The sequence below is a fragment of the Sapajus apella genome, unplaced genomic scaffold (genome assembly GCF_009761245.1).
Source record: "Sapajus apella isolate SASKATOON/1434 unplaced genomic scaffold, GSC_monkey_1.0 scaffold74, whole genome shotgun sequence".
Classification (NCBI taxonomy): Eukaryota; Metazoa; Chordata; class Mammalia; order Primates; family Cebidae; genus Sapajus; species Sapajus apella.
Window position 1 is genome coordinate 3,235,702 of NW_022437014.1, and position 19,295 is coordinate 3,254,996.

Sequence of the window (19,295 nt, forward strand, 5' to 3'; positions counted from 1 at the left end):
CCTAACTTTCCACCCTCTCTTTAAATAATGCCAGTTATTACTCTTGACTCTAAATCTCCGTCTTCCTGTATTCAAGGGTTAAATATTTGGCACTTCTCAATCAGATCACTGACTCAAAGTAATCTTCTTTTTTCACTTTGTTACTAGTAAGCTGCTCATACTGAGAGCCGGGACTAGTCCAGTTCATGTATCTCTTATTTCCACACAAGTCTCATGTTGTACCTCCATAACCTGTCAAAAATAGAGCATGCGTGTTCAGAATTATCTCTATGAAGGAATGTTTATACATCAATGTCCCATCTCAGCTAAGACCCTTCTTTGCTATTGTAAATTCTTTAAGGAATTTACAGCCCAAATTCATAAGGTGAGATAATAGTGACACGTCCCAGGCCCAAAAGGATCCTGAATAAAACAATTATTAGTGTAACTACTACTTACTATGTGCCAAGAACTGCTCTAAGTGCTTTACACATGTACACACATTTAATCCTTACAACAACCCTACGTGGAAGATTACTACCCCTATTTTGCTTATAAGTAACAAAGATGTTAAATAACTTGGCATAGAGTCACAAAGCTTGTAAATAGTGAAGACGGTATTCAGACCCAGTCAGTCTGACTTCATGGAATGTATTCAGACTTCACGACGATTAAACAGAATTTACAAAGGCAAGAAAATCTTTTAAAATTTGTCAACAAGAGATTAAATAAGAAAAGGTTTATGGTTAAATACTACATATATAAAATGAAAACAAAGCAATTAGAGTACTGAAAACCACAATTAAAATTTATGTTTTAAGTTTACATAGTATTTGAAGGATAACTATTGATTACATTTTATTGAGCTCTTAGTATAGTCATTCTACTAATTAACAGGAATTAACCTTTTTAATACCATATTTAGTCAATACATTAATCACCCCAAACAAATAAACCAAAGCTAAGTGAGATTAAATAATCAGAAGTTAAAATAACTTGCCCAAGGTCATATGTAACTAATAACTTGGCCACATCTTAGAGTAAGTTCTTAGCTGCTAACAAAGTTCACCTCTTCTTTCTTTCTTTCTTTCTTTCTTTTTTTTGAGACAGAGTCTCACTCTGTTGCCCAGGCTAGAGTGCAGTGGCATGAACTCAAGATCACTGCAACCTCTAGCTGCCAGGTTCAAGCGATTCTCCTGTCTCAGCCTACCGAGTAGCTAAGACTACAGGCATGAACCACCACGCCTGGCTAATTTTTATATTTTTAGTAGAGACAGGATTTCCCCATGTTAGCCGGGCTGGTCTCAAACTCTGGCCGCAAGTGATCTGCCCACCTTGGCCTCCCCAAGTGCTGTAAAATTCACCTTTTTAAAAAGCTATCTGTCTAACCAGAATATTAAATTTATGGAAACACTCCCTATCTTAGCATATCAAGTCTACAATTCTGTACATGTGGAAGCAGGTACCAAAAAAAAATCTGCTTCTAGATGATCTTCATACTTTAATAATCTTTTTTTTTTTTTGAGACAGAGTTCGCTCTTGTTGCCCAGGATGGAATGCAATGGCACAAGATCTTGGCTCACTGCAACCTGTGCCTCCTTGTTTCAAGTGATTCTGCTGTCTCAGCCTCCCGAGTAGCTGGGGTTACAGGCACACGCCACCATACCTGACTAATTTTCTATTTTTGGTAGAGACAGGGTTTCTTCATATTGGTCAAGCTGGTCTCAAACTCCTGACCTCAGGTGATCCACCCCTGAGCCTACCGAAGTGCTGGGATTACAGGTGTGAGCCACCGCACAGAGCCCATATTTTAATTCTTTACAGTATTGCTAATAATGATGCAAGGTACCACAATAAACTTCAAATCAGTTCCTAATATGATAAGAGAATAAGTCAGAACTATTTCGTCTCCGGCTGGGTATGGTAGCTCACGCCTGTAATCCCAACACTTAGGAGGCCAAGGTGGGTGGATCACTTGAGGTCAGGAGTTCAAGACCAGCCTGGCCAACATGGTGAAACCTCATCTCTATTAAAAAAAAAAAAAAAAAAAATTAGCAGGGCATGGTGGCACATGCCTGTAATCCCAGCTACTCGGGAGGCTGAGGCACTAGAATCACTTGAACCTGGGAGGTGGAGGTTGCAGTGAGCCGAAATTGCACCACTGCACTCCAGCCTGGGTGATAGAGTAAGACTCGGTCTCAACAAAAAAAAAAAAAAAAAAAAGAAGTATTTGGCTTCCTTTATAAAAGACACATTCTCAATCTTTAATAAAATGCTGTTATTTCTCTCAGTATAGGAAGAAAATCTAGAAACAGTAAAATAGCTGGGATTGTAATCACCATCATCATAGCCACATTTACAAAAGCAATTCTAAACATTTCATGTGTATTAACTAACATAGTCTTTATAATAATCCAAAGATATTGTTATTATCCCCATTTTCCAGATGAGGAACCAGAGGGACAGACAGGTCACACAGCCCAAGGTCATACAGCTATATGGTCAAGTCAGGATTCTGACATGGGTGGGCTGCCTCTCAGTCTATGCTCTATAACAAGGGCATTCCATCTTGGCAACAGAAGTCATCACCACCTTCCATAAGACTTTTACAATTGATACAGCAATCATTTGCTTTTTTCAAGTTATGTTTAATTTCAAAGGTTATAAAATTCTTAGATCTGAACCCAAGAAGTACATTAAGAAACAACAAGTTGGAAGCACTTACCCAGTAGACACCTTCATCTACAATCAATAATGCTAGCACTTTAATGGTGTTTTATGCATAGCCCTGAGTGTTTCATTAAGAAAAAAATAAGAAAATCATTACACTGATGCTTTGAAATTACAATTGATTTTTAAAATCCCTAATGTATGTTTTAGTTACAACATGATGTTAAAATAAGACAGTTAAATATATCTGAGAAAACATTCCCTACAGATTCTAAAGTAGATGTCACCTTCTCTGGGCTGGAGGTTATCGGCCCAATAACCTTGATATGTATAGAAAGGTCACACACTGACACTGGCTGGTCCTTATGTACCTAAATGACAGATAACTGAGTCTGAAACCTGAATCATTAAAGGAAATCAAAACATAAACCTCAAATTTTAATCATTTACTGCTCATCTCTTTTTCTGTCTCATAAACACGAATTTACTTTCAAGCAGAATTACTGAAGTTGAGAGAAAATACCATAAGACATCATTTTCAATTAACTTTCAAAATGTTTTACTATGTAATTCCAGGTGAGTTACTATGAACAATTATTCATAATATTCTCAAAGAAGGGAAATAGACCAGCATTTGTATACTGACCCTTTAGTCCACAAGAGTGTAGCTGTAGATATCTTATATTTAAAGACATTTAGATGTCTTTAGATACTGTTTACCTATCTTCTAGAGTTACCACATTTGAAGAACCATTTTCAAAGAATCCTAATACATTACATATTCCAAAGAGACGGTAATTAACATGATAATTTATTCTGCGTTATCTATACTGAGATTCTAAAAATTGAAAAACTGACTTAGCCGGCAGGTTAGTCATTAGGAAAACGTAGATCAAAATTACGATGAGAGAGCACTACTTACTATAGTGGCTAAACTTAAAACAAACACCACTAAATTCTGATGGTAACAAGGAACAAGCAACAAGGAGAACTGAGAGCAATTGGAACTCTCATATAATACTGACAGGAAAGTAAAGTGACGTGGCCACTATGGAAAGGTTTGGAAGTTTCTTCTAACTTTAAGCATATACTTACCATACTACCCAGCAATCCCATGCCTAGGTACTTACCCCAGAAAAATAAAAATATGCATTCACACATGTTTATAGCAGCCTTATTCATAATCTCCAAAAACTGGAAGTAACCCAAATGCCCTTCAATTGCTAAATGGACAAACTGTGAAATATATAAATTCAATGGACTACTACTCAGCAATAAAAAACTATTGATACAAAAACATGAACGAAGCTAACATATATTATGCTAACAGAAAGAAACCAGCTTCAAAGAGCAAGATACTGAATGGTTCCATTTACAAAGCCCAGTCTAGAAAAGGCAAATTATCAGTGGTTGTTAGGATCTGGGTTTGAGGAGATGAGATGATTGACTGCAAGGACACTTTTGGAAGTATTATAAAAGTTTTCTATCTTGACTGTGGTAGTTTTATATGGCAAAACTCAGAATATTATACTAAAAAGGATGAATTTTACTGTATGTAAATTAGACCTCAATAAGCCTGACATTAAGAAAAAAATTAACAGGCAAAACAATCATATAATTATGCAAATAATTTGTTAAAGAGAGAATTATAATGAATATGAAAGTGCAAAAGTCACACTTAACTAAAAAATTTAAAAATTATTTTAAAATGGATGAGCATGGTGGCTCACACTTGTAATCCTAGCACTTTGGGGGGCTGAGGTGGGTGGATCACGAGGTCAGGAGTTTGAGACCACCCTGGCCAACACAGTGAAACCCCGTCTTAAAAAACAAACAAACAAACAAAAAAAAATTTAAAAATATACTTTCAGATGTATCTAAAGTTAACTGAAAAATAAAAGAATTATTAAGAATATACTTTCAGATGTATTTGTTTACCTCTCTATTTAAAAATATATACCATTTTTAAATGTACCATGGCATAAGCATTAGTAATTTTTATTTCAGTAAAATCATTATTTAAATAAAAATACTGCATACATTAGCTTTTTTCTGAAACTATTTTCATTAGTTTCTAAATAGGCCCAATGTTTCCATGTGCTTGCTATAAATGAATTAAAAACAATGCTCTTACAGAATGTATTAAGTAGAGAATTAATTTACTACTGATGCTTTCAAGGTTTTAAATTTTTCAAATCCCTCAAATATCATCAACCACTTATTGGTCCACTGCACTTCAGAAATCTTGTAAAAATGGTGCTTAAATAGCTCTCTGTTAAAGTGCAGAGGCAAGTGTGTGTCTGGAAGCTGGGAGGAAAGTAGAATGATAGCTCTTTTCTCTTGTTGTTTAGTGGGTGGGAACAGGAAAGCAATCCTATACTAAGCTTTTTTTGAGGAGTGCAATTCCCCGCTAGTAAAGCTGGAACTTATCTGGGCACAGTGGTTTACACCTGTAATCCCTGCAGTTTGAGAGGCCAAGGCAGGCGGACCACTTAAGGTCAGGAGTTTAAGACCAGCCTGACCAACATGGAGAAACCCCATCTCTACTAAAAACACAAAATTAGCTGGGTGTGGTGGTGCATGCCTGTAATCCCAGCTACTTGGGAGGCTGAGGCAGCAGAATTGCTTGAACCCAGAAGGCGGAGGTTGTGGTAAGCTGAGATCGTGCCATTGCACTCCAGCATGGGCAATAAGACTGAAACTCCATCTCCCCCCACCCAAAAAAGGGGGGAACTTATTAAATATACTAAATATACTAGATCATATTTTAACCTTTTCCTTTTTCCTTCCTACTTTAATATACTCAGAGACTCAATGCCACAAAGTAGCCACTCTCATTTGTAACAAAAAATTTATATAAAGTATATATATAAATATATGTAGTATCAATATATATGTATCATCTAATTCTCACCAAAATATATAATTTTTTTTTTCAATTTCTGTTTTATAGAAGTCAAAACCCACTCAGAAGGTTGGATTTGTTGTCCAAAGGTCATATAAACCAGTAAGTAGTAGACAGAGCCAGAAGTTGAAGCCAGATCTTCTGACAGACACCTGTTATTTCTTAATAATCTGTGCCTCCATTAGCACCTACTACAGTCTGAGAAAAACTGACATTATGGGAAATCTACATCCAATGATGTCTAAAGCCATTATTAACAGCTTATATATTAGTGAGCTAAGAAGTAAACTAAATTTTGAAAATAAAGTATGTGAAAAAGAACCTAAAAAATATCACTCTTGGCTGGACGTAGTGGCTGACCCCTATAATCCCAGCACTTTGGGAGGCCAAGGCAGGCAAATCACCTGAGGTCAGGAGTTTGAGACCAGCCTCATCAACATGGTGAAATCCCATCTTTACTAAAAATACAAAGATCAGCATGGTGGCGAGTGTCTGTAATCCCAGCTACTCCGGAGGCTGAGGCAGGAGAATTGCTTGAACCTGGGGGGCAGAGGTGGCAGTGAGCTGAGATTGTGCCACTGCACTCCAGCCTGGGTGACAGAGCAAGACTATGTCTCAAAAGAAAAAAAAAATCACTCAAGTGAAATTTGCGGGGATACTAAGAACTTTACTTTAAAAAGGTTAAACAATGTCTTGAAAGACAAAGGCTGAGGAGGAGGCCATAATAAAGTTTGCAAACAGATACTATTATTTCACATGTATCTTAATACAGTATCAACAAGCCATTTATTATATACTCTCCTTTAGCTCCACACTTGTTGGCCATTCTGTATATCAAGAGATTAAGAGGCCCTTTCCGTTAAATATGAAATTAGATTCTGGATGGAAAAAAAACCAAAGGCCATTATTGGGACAACTGGCAAAATTTGAAAATGGATGCATATTAGATGACAGCACTGAATCAATGTTAAATTTCCTGAATGTGATCACTATACTGTAATTATGTAAGACAAGTTCCTTGTTCTTAGGTGATATATATTTAAGTATTTAGGAATCAAAGGTTATGAATAAGTCTGAATTTTAGTCAAATTGCTCCCCAACATATGCATGTTTGTGTGTATAGAGAATTCAAATGGCAAAATACTAACCACTGTCTAGATAAAGATTATACAGTGTTCACTGAATTACTCTTGAACTTAAATGTTTGAAATTTTTAAAAATTAACAGCCAAAGATAACAGGCAAAATGTTAAATATTTTCTTTCCATTTTCCTCAACAGCGATTAGACATTTCCAACAAGGCCTTTTATAAGTAATTGAATAAACATATTTTTAGCATCTCTATATAAAGTTAACTCTAGTTGGAAACAAACAGTACTTTTTTTACTTTAGAAAACTGGGTATAAAACATAGCCGCAAAACAAAAACAAAAGGCAGCAAATAGCATATACTCTAAGAAATAGCACAATCTTTATCAGCTGCCACAGGATTATAGTAAAACTTGAGTATTGTCCTCCACTTTTAAAGAGCTTAAAATTTGCTGAGAAACATACAATTTACTTCCCATGGATCATGAACAGTGTTTTAAACACTGAATAAACTTGCTATCAGGTTTAACCAAAACTTAATTCACTTTAAGAAGATTTTAACGTTGTTTTCTATTCCACCCCAAAGATTTTTTAAAATGTCTTATAATCTTAATATATTTCACTATGAATGCAGTGAGGTGGCAACATGTAGGCGTTAATTTCCATGAATTCAATTGTGAGCCCTCAAGGGGAAAAACTGAGGATTTCAATTGCATAGATACCATTCCACCAAATAAGCACACATCTTCCCCAGGGAGCACTAAGCCCGAGGATAAGGGAGCTGTCCAGTTACATATGCCTCTGTCCCAGTGGGCATCTTGCCAAGCTCTGATCCCAGTGTTTAAAGCATTTTTTGTGTATGGAAGCCCCTAACGTAAGCCAGCTTCTTCATTTCGTGCTCAACTAATGAAACTTATTTTTGGAATTCCTAGAGGAAAAACTAGCTATTTTCCACTTATGTGAGATGCAATGAATGTATATCACACCTAATGATCACCTGAAGAAGTTTTTAGTGGTAACTTTACTAAAATCCGTTTCCTTTTTTTGGTTCATGTGCTAACCTCACAATCTAACTTGATCCTAACCCGCAACTCCAATATAAATGAATTTTTTTCATTATTTATGGCAAGAACACGACATACTTTTAAAGCAAAGACAGCTTCTTTCTAAATGCCATATTCAGAGACATAATCCTCAAATTTTCTTTATCCTTTTTTCAGAGGCAGTCCCGCTCTGTCACCCAGGCATGGAGTGCAGTGGTCCAGCCGTGACGCACTGCAGTGACAAACAAACTCTCAGGCTCAGGCAATCCTCCTGTCTCAGCCTTCCGAGTAGCTGGGACTACAGATGCATGCCATCGCGCCCAGCTAGTTTTTGTATTTTCTGTTTTTCTGTAGAGACAGGATTTCACCATGTTGCCCAGCTGCTCTCGAACTCCTGAGCTTAAGCAAACCACTCCTGAGCCTCAGCATCTCAAAGTGCTAGGATTACAGGCGTGACTCACCGCGCCCAGCCAATCCTCAAGTTTCCTTTTTCTTTTTGGGGGACGGAATCTCCCTCTTGTGGCCCAGGCTGCAGTGCAGCGGCGCAATCTTGGCTCACTGAAACCTCCATCCCCCATGTTCAAGCGTTTCTCCTGCCTCAGCCTCCCGAGTAGCTGGGATTACAGGCACATGGTACCATGCCTGGCTAATTTTTTTGTAATTTTAGCAGAGTTGGGGTTTCACCATGTTGGCCAGATTGATCTTCAACTCCTGACCTAAGGTGATCCCCCCTCCTCAGCCTCCCAAAGTGCTGGGATTACAGGCGTGAGCCACCATGCCTGGCCTAATTCTCAATTTTTCTTTCTTTTTTTTTGACGGAGTTTCGCTCTTGTTGCCCAGGCTGGAGTGCAATGGCGCGATCTCGGCTCACTGCAACCTCCGTCTCCTGGGTTCAGGCAATTCTCCTGCTTCAGCCTCCTGAGTAGCTGGGATTACAGGCACGTGCCACCATGCCCAGCTAATTTTTTGTATTTTTAGTAGAGACGGGGTTTCGCCATGTTGACCAGGATGGTCTCGATCTCTTGACCTTGTGATCCACCCACCTCGGCCTCCCAAAGTGCTGGGATTACAGGCTTGAGCCACCGTGCCCGGCAATTCTCAATTTTTCAAAAGCAACTTCATACATTTCTTTTTAGTCACTCCTGAGTCCCCTAATTTGCATTTCCCCCTCTACATTATGTGACTTGATCTAACCCAACTTCTATATCCTCTCTACTCATAAAATCAGAGCTAGAGGAAACTTAGAAATCACCTATTTTTCCCTCTCAGCTCTCATGGCTGGAGACTTCCATTCAGTGAGCTCCAAATTATAATAAATTCCTTAGTATCCATCTAAAATGAAGTTTTATAGATAGGTAGAAATTTAATTGTACACAGAAGTTTTAAAAAGACATTTTATAAAGTGATACTAAAACTCAGTGAACAGATCCACCGAGTATTAAAGCTAAGCACCCCTTTGGTATTTAGGATCCACAATGCTGACTAAGCTCTGAATCCTACTGAGTTCAAGGGTTTTCTTTTTTGTATTTTTTTGAGACAGAGTTTTGCTCTTGTTGCCCAGGCTGGAGTGCAATGGCGTGATCTCAGCTCACCACAACCTCTGCTTCCTGGGTTCAAGCAATTCTCTTGCCTCAGCCTCCAGAGTAGCTGGGATTACAGGCATGTGCTATGACGCTCAGCTATTTTTGTATTTTTGCTAGAGACAGGATTTTCTCCATGTTGGTCAGGCTGGTCTCAAACTCCCAACTCCCAACCTCAGGTGATCCACCTGCCTCAGCCTCACAAAGTGGTGGGTTTACTGGTGTGAGCCACTGTGCCCAGCCCAGGGGGTTTTCTTTAATACTTCTCAATGACTTCCAGAGAAATCCCATAAAATTGGGCCTCTTCTTTACAAATTTTATTTTTGAATACTATTTTATTCTGATGTCTTATGTCTTGTTTTTATAATCCTTATCTCTGATGTTTCATATTTAAAATTTTTCTTTAAAAAACACTATACATGTTTAAAATTCGTCTTTAATTAAAAAAAATATACAGAAGGTTAGGCACGGCGGTTCACATTGCAATCTCAACACTTCAGGAGGCCAAGTTGGGAGGACTGCTTGAGGCCATGAGAGGACCACTTGAGCCCAGAAGTTTCAGGTTGCAATAAGCCATGATCGCCTACTCACTTCGGCCTGGGTAACAGTGTGAGGCCTTGCCTCAAACCAAACCAAATCAAACAATATACAATATAAAATTTACAAACAATTGTAAATTTTTACAATTCTTTTTTTTTGAGGCAGAGTCTTGCTCTGCTGCTCAGGCTGGAGTGCAGTGGTGTGATTTTCGCTTACCGCAACCTCCATGTCCCAGGTTCAAGCAATTCTGCCTCAGCCTCCCAAGTAGCTGGGATTACAAGCATGTGCCACCACACCCAGCTAATTTTTGAATTTTTAGTGGAGATGGGGTTTCATCACGTTGGTCAGGCTGGTCTCTAAGTCCTGACCTCAGGTGATCCACCTGACTCAGCCTACCAAAGTGCTGGTATTACAGGTGTGAGCCACTGTGCCCGGCATAAACTGGATTTTTAAATGATAAAATGGTGTTTCTCATTTTCTGGATGAAGTATAAACACTGAAGGGATCAATTATTTATGTAGTATTAGACTAAGTCACAAATGCAAGAAGTTTGTCACATTAATATATAATTCCTAAAGCCCTCTTCATGGCATATGCTCTACTTTCTTTTAAAAGATTAATGGAGAATGACAAATGTGTTTTATACTAAGATTTATAAGAGATCTTTCAGATCTTTGAATCAAAGTCAAAAATCTAAAAATTGTGTTTTAATGACCTTAAGCGAAGTATACAAGTTATTTGTATCAACAAAGGTCTAACTAAATACAAAGATATTGCTGACACATACTAAGGAAGCATTATTTACATTTATGTCTCGCTTAATTAAAATGCCGCACTCTGGGATGAACACTAGCTTTAAGATGAAACTGACACACAAGGGCCAAATCATAAAATTGTGTCATGAATTTTTTTTGTTACAGACCTCCTGGAGAAATTAGTAAAAGTGAAGAAGCCTCTTCCTAGAAACCTCCACATGTGCACACACAATTTTAATACAATCTTGAAGGACTAGGTCATCCTGAGATCTATCGTCTTCAGGGAATAATTGGTGCCACTGAACATTATCTGGGAAAATCACTTTAAAATATAATGCCTTTGGTATTCATACACCTTCCAAGAGATTAAGAAGGATATCGAACAGTGGCGTTTGAAAACGTAGGTGAATGCTCTGGTGCCCTCTGTTCATAACTGCTTCAAGGCCACAGTAGGCTGAGTCTGCTAACTGTCCATCACTGCTCTGCAAACCTGAGACACCAGGCTCTGTACCATCCCATCCTTACCACCATCTCCACCTTTTATCTAGACTCTGCATGCTGCTTTGATCCTCTTTAGCCACTGTTTAGGCAAGCAGTCATCCAGTTTGCCCTTTAATACCTTCAGTGACATAAGTCAGGGCTTCAGAAGGCAGGCCATTCCAGTTTTTGGCAAACTCTGAAAAATTACAAAGTTCTTTTCTAATTTGACTAGTCTGGTTTGTGGATGTTTTAAATGGTGCCCTACTGAATCTCTCCTCCATTTACTCGCCAACAGGCAACAAAATCTAATTGTAAAAACCAGGAACATCACTTAGCTCTACCTTTACCAAACAGGAAGGTTGGAGGCACTTTCTATTTGGAATTCAAAATACAACAGCAATCAGTATTAGTTCAGTTCAAAAAAGAGTAAGGTTTCCATATGCATAGCATTTCCTACCTTGTTAGGCTTCTTTTCTCTGCACAAAAAATTAAAAGTGCATCAGCATTAAAAGACTAAGATTATAGTCACTTAAATTAACATTTGTTTGCATAGTTTATTCTCTATATTTCTATTTATTACTGTGATTCTATAATAAACAGTCCTAAGCAATACAAAATAAATATAGAAATCATTATTTATTCATTAGCTACAGCCTGGCTTTCGAGAACTACAAGTTGTCTCAGCCACCTTCAAACAGCTCCTTTTTTTTTTTTTTCAATATAAAAAGTATCTCCTATTGAAGCCAATGTATTAATAAGGTCTATTTACCATAAAATAAAAAATATCTGATATAAATGCTTGTTTTCTTTGAAAACAAAATATATCCAAATATTTGCTATTTTCATTCTTAATCCCATACCAATGCTGGATTAAAAAAGCTCATAAATATTTTGCAAACAGTAACTGATTTATTCAAATCTGATAAAAATACTGTTAACTGTCAGTTAAATGGCTAATCAAGACAACAAAATCTAATTTTCACTGGGTTAACTAGGAGGATATTCTTTCCTGAGCTGCATCTCAGGAAGCCAAACAATGCAGAGTCTGAAGAAGAGGCTACTTTGTAAGGAGCTTCTGTTTGGTCCTTTAATAATAAAACTTGCAACAGGGGTACAAAGCGGGTCCACCCAAATGAATTCTGCCTTATTTTGCGAACTGCATCATAATGCTATTTCAGTACCTTTACATACAATAATCCTCTGGTAAGAAATAGATTTCCCGACAAATAAGCACCTCCCTATATTCCCAGTGTAGCTTGAAAATGAATGCTGTGTTTAAAAAGAAAAAAAGACGGGAAAAAAAACCCCAGAAAGTCCCCAACCCCCCTTCACCAAAACAAAAAACAACTCCAGCCTAAAAAGACAATGCCACACTTATCACCTTATCACAACTGCATTATGTACAAAAGGCACTTTAAAGCTCAGGAAGACAGTTCTCTGAGCATTTCTCTTAGGATAAAATCAACTATGTGGCCGACTCTTCCAGATGAAAATGGTTTCATTCATCGCAAACAAAATGTGTAGTGCACACTTTTCATACACTTCATACAGTAAGATACCTTATTACTTCAAACGCGGTCAGTATCAACCCAGTATATATTTATACTCAAGCAAATACTGTCAACTTCAAATTGGCTTAACAAAGTCTGCTTTTTAACATAAAGTTCTTTCACTGGCTTGTTATTACTATAAAACCGAATGCTCAAGAAATGGCTTACCTCGAGCATGGACTATGGATACCAAGTTTGTCAAGCACTGCCCCACCCCTTATAAGAGTGGATGACTGGAACATTTTAATGCACTCCACCACGTAGAACAGCCACAGAAACTTCACACTGGCGCCAGTAGTTGCACATTTTCCAGCACAGATTTTTCTTAAATGTATTTTGTACCATCCTCTAAACCAAACGTCACTAACATTCAGGTATGCTGAAGAAATAGCTAACCACGGACCCTGTAGTATTACCCTCTCAACATACTTTTCTCATTATTCCACTGTTCTGTCGGTAAATGTTAAGAATTAATGAGTTCCCCGGCACACATACCCCGGAGCCCGTAACTACGCAATTAAGTTTATAATTGGGAGGCTCGAATCATTACATACGAAAATTCGGAGAGTAACAAAACAAAGTGAGATGCAAAGGAGAACAGGTCTATCTGCTTAAATACTCAAAGATTTTACATTTCTAAAAAGCATTTGCGGGATGCCGAGATTTCTCAAATGTGCCCCTCCCCCGCCTTTAGCCGCTTTCCTCCCCCCCACCAATTCTGGGAAGTGGTTACTTGGACGCAGCTGGGATGCTACTCACCGAGTTTCTCCACCAGCTTAAGCATCACGCCTCCGATGTGCACCTCGCCGGTCACTCTCAGGGTGACATCGCGGTTCAGGTCCGTCACATGGACACTCAGTTCCCACGTCCCGTCCGCGTAGCAGCCATCTGGCATCCTTATCCCGTCCAGAGCCATGGCTCCTTCCTGCGAGCGCGGAGGAAATGGCTCTCGTAAGCGTCACTCCCCCAAAGGAAGGCGAATCCCACCGAATTCGCAGCGTCGGCCGCGGGCTGGGAGGTGGCGGAGGACCCGGGGCTTTCCGCGCAAACTCGGGAGGGCGGCGGCCCGGGCTGCAGGAGGACCCAGCGCCCCGCTCGCCCCGCTCGCCTCGCAGCGCGCCTCGGCCCCGGCGCCGCCCGCCCCACACCGTCCCCGACTAGCGGACCGCGGCGGGCTTCACCTGCCAACCGGCCCCGAGACCCGGCGTGTGCGGGCTCCCCGCTCCCCTCCCCGCCGCGCCCCCTCGAGTCCCTGCGGGGTCCCGCTCCCTCACCGAGCGCTCCTCGCGCTCCGGATCTGGGGCTCGCGCGGCAACAGGCGCAGGGCTGGCGGCTTGGGGGCGGCGGCGGCGGCGGCGTCCGCGTCCGGCTCCTCCGCGGGCCAAGCGCTGCCTGCGGCCGCAGCGGCTAATGGAGTCCAGTCCTCGCCGCCCCTCGCCTGGCTCCCCGCGCTCCACCCTCTCCCCGCCCCCTCGGTCCGAGCCCGGCTGGGCTGGGCGCGCTGGCTCCCTCCTTCGCCGCCCGCACCGCCGCCCCGAGCGGGTCTGGCCGGCCTCGCCCCTGCCCCCGCCCTCCCGGCGCCACGCTCGGGGGAGGGGGCTGCAGGTCCCGGGAGGGGTGGGGAGGCGCGGGGGCGGCGGGGGGCGCGGCGGGGCGGCAATCTCGGCCCCGCGGAGCGCTGCCCTTTTATGGAAATGAAGGACCCGGTGCCGGGATTGAATCCAACATCCGGGCTCTCGGCTGCGGGCTCTGAGGAGGGGGAGCGGGGGAACGCGGGCGACATTTCCCGGGGGCGCGGGTGCGCAGCTGGGCGTCGGGAGCTCGGGCTGGACTGGGCTCCCGCGGCGGGTGTCCGCGCTGGCAGCCGGGGGAGGGGGCTTGTCCGTGAGAAACAGCCCCAGGAAATTCCCAGGGCAAGGTCGTTTTCGGGGAACAAAGTCCTCCCGCCCCCTCCCCACGCCTGGAGCCGGACCAAAAGTCTTGGAGCGGTGAGAGGTGCCGCACTCCGGGAGCTGGAGAGAGGAGTTTGAGATGGAGAAACTTTAAGAAGTAAATGCCCAAACCAGCTCCTTGAACGTCCCACAAAAGAATGAGAAAACCCAGAGGGAGGTGAACCACTAAAATTGCTTTGCAAGCAATGTCCGGCACCATCAGCAACTCCTACTGGACTCCCAGGAGTTTGCAATCGTTCTTAACCCCTTTGGAAGCTCCCTCCAGATGCAAGTCCAACAGATGATGCTCTTGCTATAGGGGAAAGACACAACTTAGTTTCGCGAGTTTTACTCAGAAACCGTTTCCCCAGCTTCTCGAGCTCTTTGTACGTATTTGTATATTTGTATACGCAATTTAGAACTAACCGTCTATTCAAGTTGTTAGATGGAGAGCCATGCTCCACCCCACCCTCAGCCACACCCTGGATTTTAATACTTCTGGAACTGTGCCTGCAGGTACCGGGAAGAGCTAAACAACTTCACCTGCTGAAGACTGACTAGTGATGGAGAACGGTCCTCCTGCTTCCCGCTTTTGTTTCCACTTCCCCTATTAATGTCGAGTGCACTCCGTTCAGAAACAGCAAACCAGAGAAACTGCCTCGCTAGCAAATTAATGGGCTCAAAAAGTAAACGTCAAGAAGGCGTAGATTAAAATACCTTTTCCTGATAAAAGACTAAGTCCGCGGTCTCATCGTCCTGTCAAACTGTCTCAAACGCTTGGAAAGGGAACCCACAAGGCAGATAACCTTTTGTTCATTAATATAACTGGGAAACAAGATAGGAGGCCTCAAGAAAGGGGTGGAACTCAGAAAGGAGTGAAAGCAGCAAAATTTAGTCAGATGCCAAAGGCTTGGCAGAAAAAAAAAAAATTGGGAAAACCACTACAATGTTTTTAACTAGTCATCATGGAGAAATTGATGCCTTGAGTCTCGTCTCTCTACTCTCCAATTATTTTTACTCACGGATGTTCCAGATAGTTCACTTGAAAGCAATATGAATGTCCGGAGAGGAGGGAGTTTATGTAATATGGTGTTGAAAATATATAGGAAAATGTTTTTAATAAAATAAGGAATTGCTTGTTAGGGCACAAAACTGCGGAACTAGATCTGCAGCTGTAAAATTACGAGCTTCTTTATTTTTAAATGTTCAGAGAAAAAGACTAGAGGGAAATACAACAAAATGTTAAGAAGCTGCCTGGGTCTTGAAATCACGGGAGGTTTTTTTTTTTCCCCTTCTATTCTTTATTTTCTACGAACTCGAGAACTTTACACCATCACCTAGAATTGCATCCAGCATTTCAGTTTCTCTGTACATGCCAATACATTCACGATGATAGACACTGGAAAGCGCAGATACTGACTGAACTACGGGCAAGATTTTCAGAAGTTTCTTTGGTATTTTTAAAAAATATGTCTAAATAAATCTTGAGTTTTTTAAGAGCAGGGACTTCAAATTCTTTTCATTGTCCACAAATTCACAATAGCTTGAGACAGAGAAAATGGAAAACATGCTGGTGTCAGACCAACAAAATGTCAAAGAAACAGCGAGCCTGTTCAATGGAGAAATCTCAGGGGCCAGGTACAGTGGCTCATGCCTATAATCCCAGCACTCTGGGAGGCTCAGGCAGGAGGATTGCTTGAGCCCAGGAGGTGGAGGCTGCAGTGAGCTGTGTTTACACCACTGCACTCCAGCCTGGACGACAAAGTGAAACTCTATCTCAGAAAAAACAAAAAAAAACAAATCTCAATGGGAAAATCCCCACTTTAAAAATGTACTTACTTATTTCCCCTACCTTATCCCCCAAAAGATTTATGACAATGTATATAGATGCATAAACTGTAAGATAGCATACATTATAAGTGACACAAAACAAGAAAAAAAAAGGTGGGTGGTGGTTGGGAGGCTTTGAGGGGTCGGTAGAGATGATTTTTGAGTAGAGATTTAAAATGGAACTGGGACTCAAACTAAGAATTGTATCTTATGATCTTTGTACATGCTCCAGTAAGCTACAAAAAATTATGGCTTCCTAACCATGGCTTTCTAGAACCTAAAATATCTATGCCCTTTCTGAATATTCCCTTTCCTTCAGACAAAATTGTTAAAGCCGACTGTCATGGCTCAGAAACTCTTTTAATACAGATGGTCCCTGACTTAATGATTTTTTTTTAGTTTACGATGGTGTGAAAGCTATATGCATTCAGTAGACACCATACTTTGAATACCCCAGGACTATTCTGTTTTTCACTTTCAGTACAGTATTCAATAAATTACATGAGACAGTCAACAGTTTACTATAACATGGGCTTCATATTGGATCATTTTGCCCAACCGGAGGCTAATGTAAATGTTCTGAGTACATTTAAGATAGGCTAGGCGAAGCTGTGATGTTTGGTATGTTAGGTATATGCAATGCATTTTTGACTTACAATATTTTCAGTTTACAGAAGGTAACCACATCGTAAGTTGTGGAGCATCTGTGCTTGGTTTCCACATTCTAGTTATTTTCCCACTTTACAGTAACAGTTACTTTCTAAACAGTCCCGCCACAACACCGACTACTCTAACTACCATGCTTTCCTGAATCCACTTCTCTGACTGTTCTTTACATTGAGTGACAGAGAGTGGGGGCGGGGAATTTTAATATTGTAAATGACTGCCCCATTTCTTAACATTTGAAATCGCTTAAGTATGGCTTTATAAGACACTTCACTATTTTTAGAAAGTTAGCAGTATATGTTTGAGCAATTAATGCACAGGAAGGAAGGACCCTGAGTTAAATAGGAAGGCAAGGACCCTGAGTTAAATACCAGTGGAAGAATAATTAGATGAGGATGGGTGCAGCTGGTCCCTTCAGGCCTTCTTTTGAGTATTTCAAGCTGTTGCTTGCTTTGAAAATTAAAGAGGAGTCAGCCTCACCTCTCTGAAACTGGGATTTTTTTTTTCCAGTTTATCAAGAGAGGCTTTTAAGTGCATTTCTTAAATATTTACTTCTACCTAAGATTTAGAATGTATTCAAATGTAGAATCTTATCTGAAATCCCCTGCTAGAACCACTAGGACAATGCAATGCTTGTGGTACTTACATCATACTAAAAAGTAGCCGGGTACGCCAGTGTTTGGAAGAACAGCCCAAGCATTGAAAGCAGTAATATCCAAATAAGGTACCAAGCACTGGACTTAGATTTAGAGCAAGCGATGCCTCACAGATCTGCTGTCAAATGCAGCCCTCGGGCTTGGTAATGCTCAGGTTGACTTTAGCTTTTTCTCTCTGCCTTCTTACAATGTGTTTCATATTTCTAAAAGGTCAATTCAAAATATAACCACTGAGTTTGAAGGAGAGAGGATGGGGATAGGAGAAAATAAGAGAGGCTTTATATGAGTGTGAATGTGTAAGGTGGGGCTTGAAAATGTGACATGAGGCCAGCAAGATGAAATGTAATGAATTATTGTCAAATCCAGGTGGGTAGAATTCTCTCTTTGTCTTGGAGATTGCCAAAAATGGCACACACCAATAAAGCTACTGAAGAGGTAGAAATCCAGGGGCATAGAGTGTGATCTAAAAGGGAAGGGAGGTTGCAAAAGCCACTTCTTTGATAGAAATGGGCAGTTACCGTAATTAGCAAGAAAAGGACTGGCAAACAGAAACAAGGAAAATTTGCTAGGAATATAGCTGTTTTTACAGACCAAAGGAGAGCTCTGACGTAACAATGAAATCTTTAAAGGGAAAGAAATGCTTACATTTACTACTCTGGTTACAGTAAGTTATATGTAGAAAACCATGCTTGGGGATAATTTTATTCCTCCCCCCCCCCCCCCCCCCCCCCACCGACTTAAGTTTGAACACCTGGACATCTTGTGAAATAGTCTTAACCTCAACAAAAGTATCAAATGTTCACATACACAAACACAGTAACTTGTGTGTCTAGCACATTGTAGGGCACTGAGACAGGCATGTAAATATATAACACATGTCAAAAATTCTTAAGGAACATCTATCTAATGCAGGAGGCTTATATTTAAAACAGCAGAAAGGACAGCCACATACGAAAGACATTAGACCCCTACTTCACAACATATATGCAAATTAAAAATAGAGCATAGGCTTATATGTAAGGTCTAAAACTATAAAATTCCTAGAAGAAAACATAGGACTAAACCTTTATGATCTTGGATTAGGCCACGGTTTTTTAGATAAGACATCTAGGCATAAGCAACAAAGGAAAAAATAAAGTTAAATTGGATTTTATCAAAATTTAAAATAGTTATATTTCAAAGAACAGCAACAAAAATGTGAAAAAGCAACTTATAGAATGGGAAGACTATTTGCAAATCATCTATGTTTTCAGTGACTTGTATCAAAAATAAATAAAGAGCTATTACAATTCAACAATAACATCAGACAGTTCAAAAAATATGAACAGACAGTTGTCCAAAGAAGACATACAAATGGCCACACAGAATATTCTCAACATCATTTATCAGCAGGGAAATGCAAATTAAGGTACAATGAGATAATACTTCACATCCTACTAGAAGGACTGTAATAAAAAAAAGATGGGCCGGGCGCGGTGGCTCACGCCTGTAATCCAAGCACTTTGGAGGCCAAGGCGGGCGGATCACCTGACGTTGGGAGTTCAAGACCAGCCTGACCAACATGGTGAAACCCCTTCTTAAAAAAAAAAAAAAAAAAAAAAAAAAGATGACAAAAACAAGTGT

General features: G+C 40.5%; 1 protein-coding gene and 1 long non-coding RNA gene across 8 annotated transcripts in view; one reads left to right on the forward strand and one right to left on the reverse strand.

Annotated features, from left to right (window-relative positions):
• Positions 1-19,295, reverse strand: part of FERMT2 (fermitin family member 2) — a 132,762-nt gene that overhangs the window by 84,443 nt on the left and 29,024 nt on the right. For 4 of the 7 annotated variants that reach the window (XM_032251089.1, XM_032251085.1, XM_032251088.1 and 1 more), the window contains exons 1-2: positions 13,864-14,094; positions 13,349-13,514 (exon numbers count right to left, since the gene is read on the reverse strand). In XM_032251089.1, the coding sequence (XP_032106980.1) occupies positions 13,349-13,505 (157 nt within the window). In that variant the 5' untranslated portion in view covers positions 13,506-13,514; positions 13,864-14,094. Of the gene's footprint in view, positions 1-13,348; positions 13,515-13,863; positions 14,095-19,295 lie in introns of those variants that run through there. The other 3 variants (XM_032251091.1, XM_032251090.1, XM_032251086.1) reach the window with 2 other exon arrangements.
• On the forward strand, positions 14,279-15,710 carry LOC116532035. The gene is made up of 2 exons (XR_004260683.1): positions 14,279-14,906; positions 15,037-15,710. It is a non-coding gene; the product is annotated as an uncharacterized LOC116532035 (long non-coding RNA).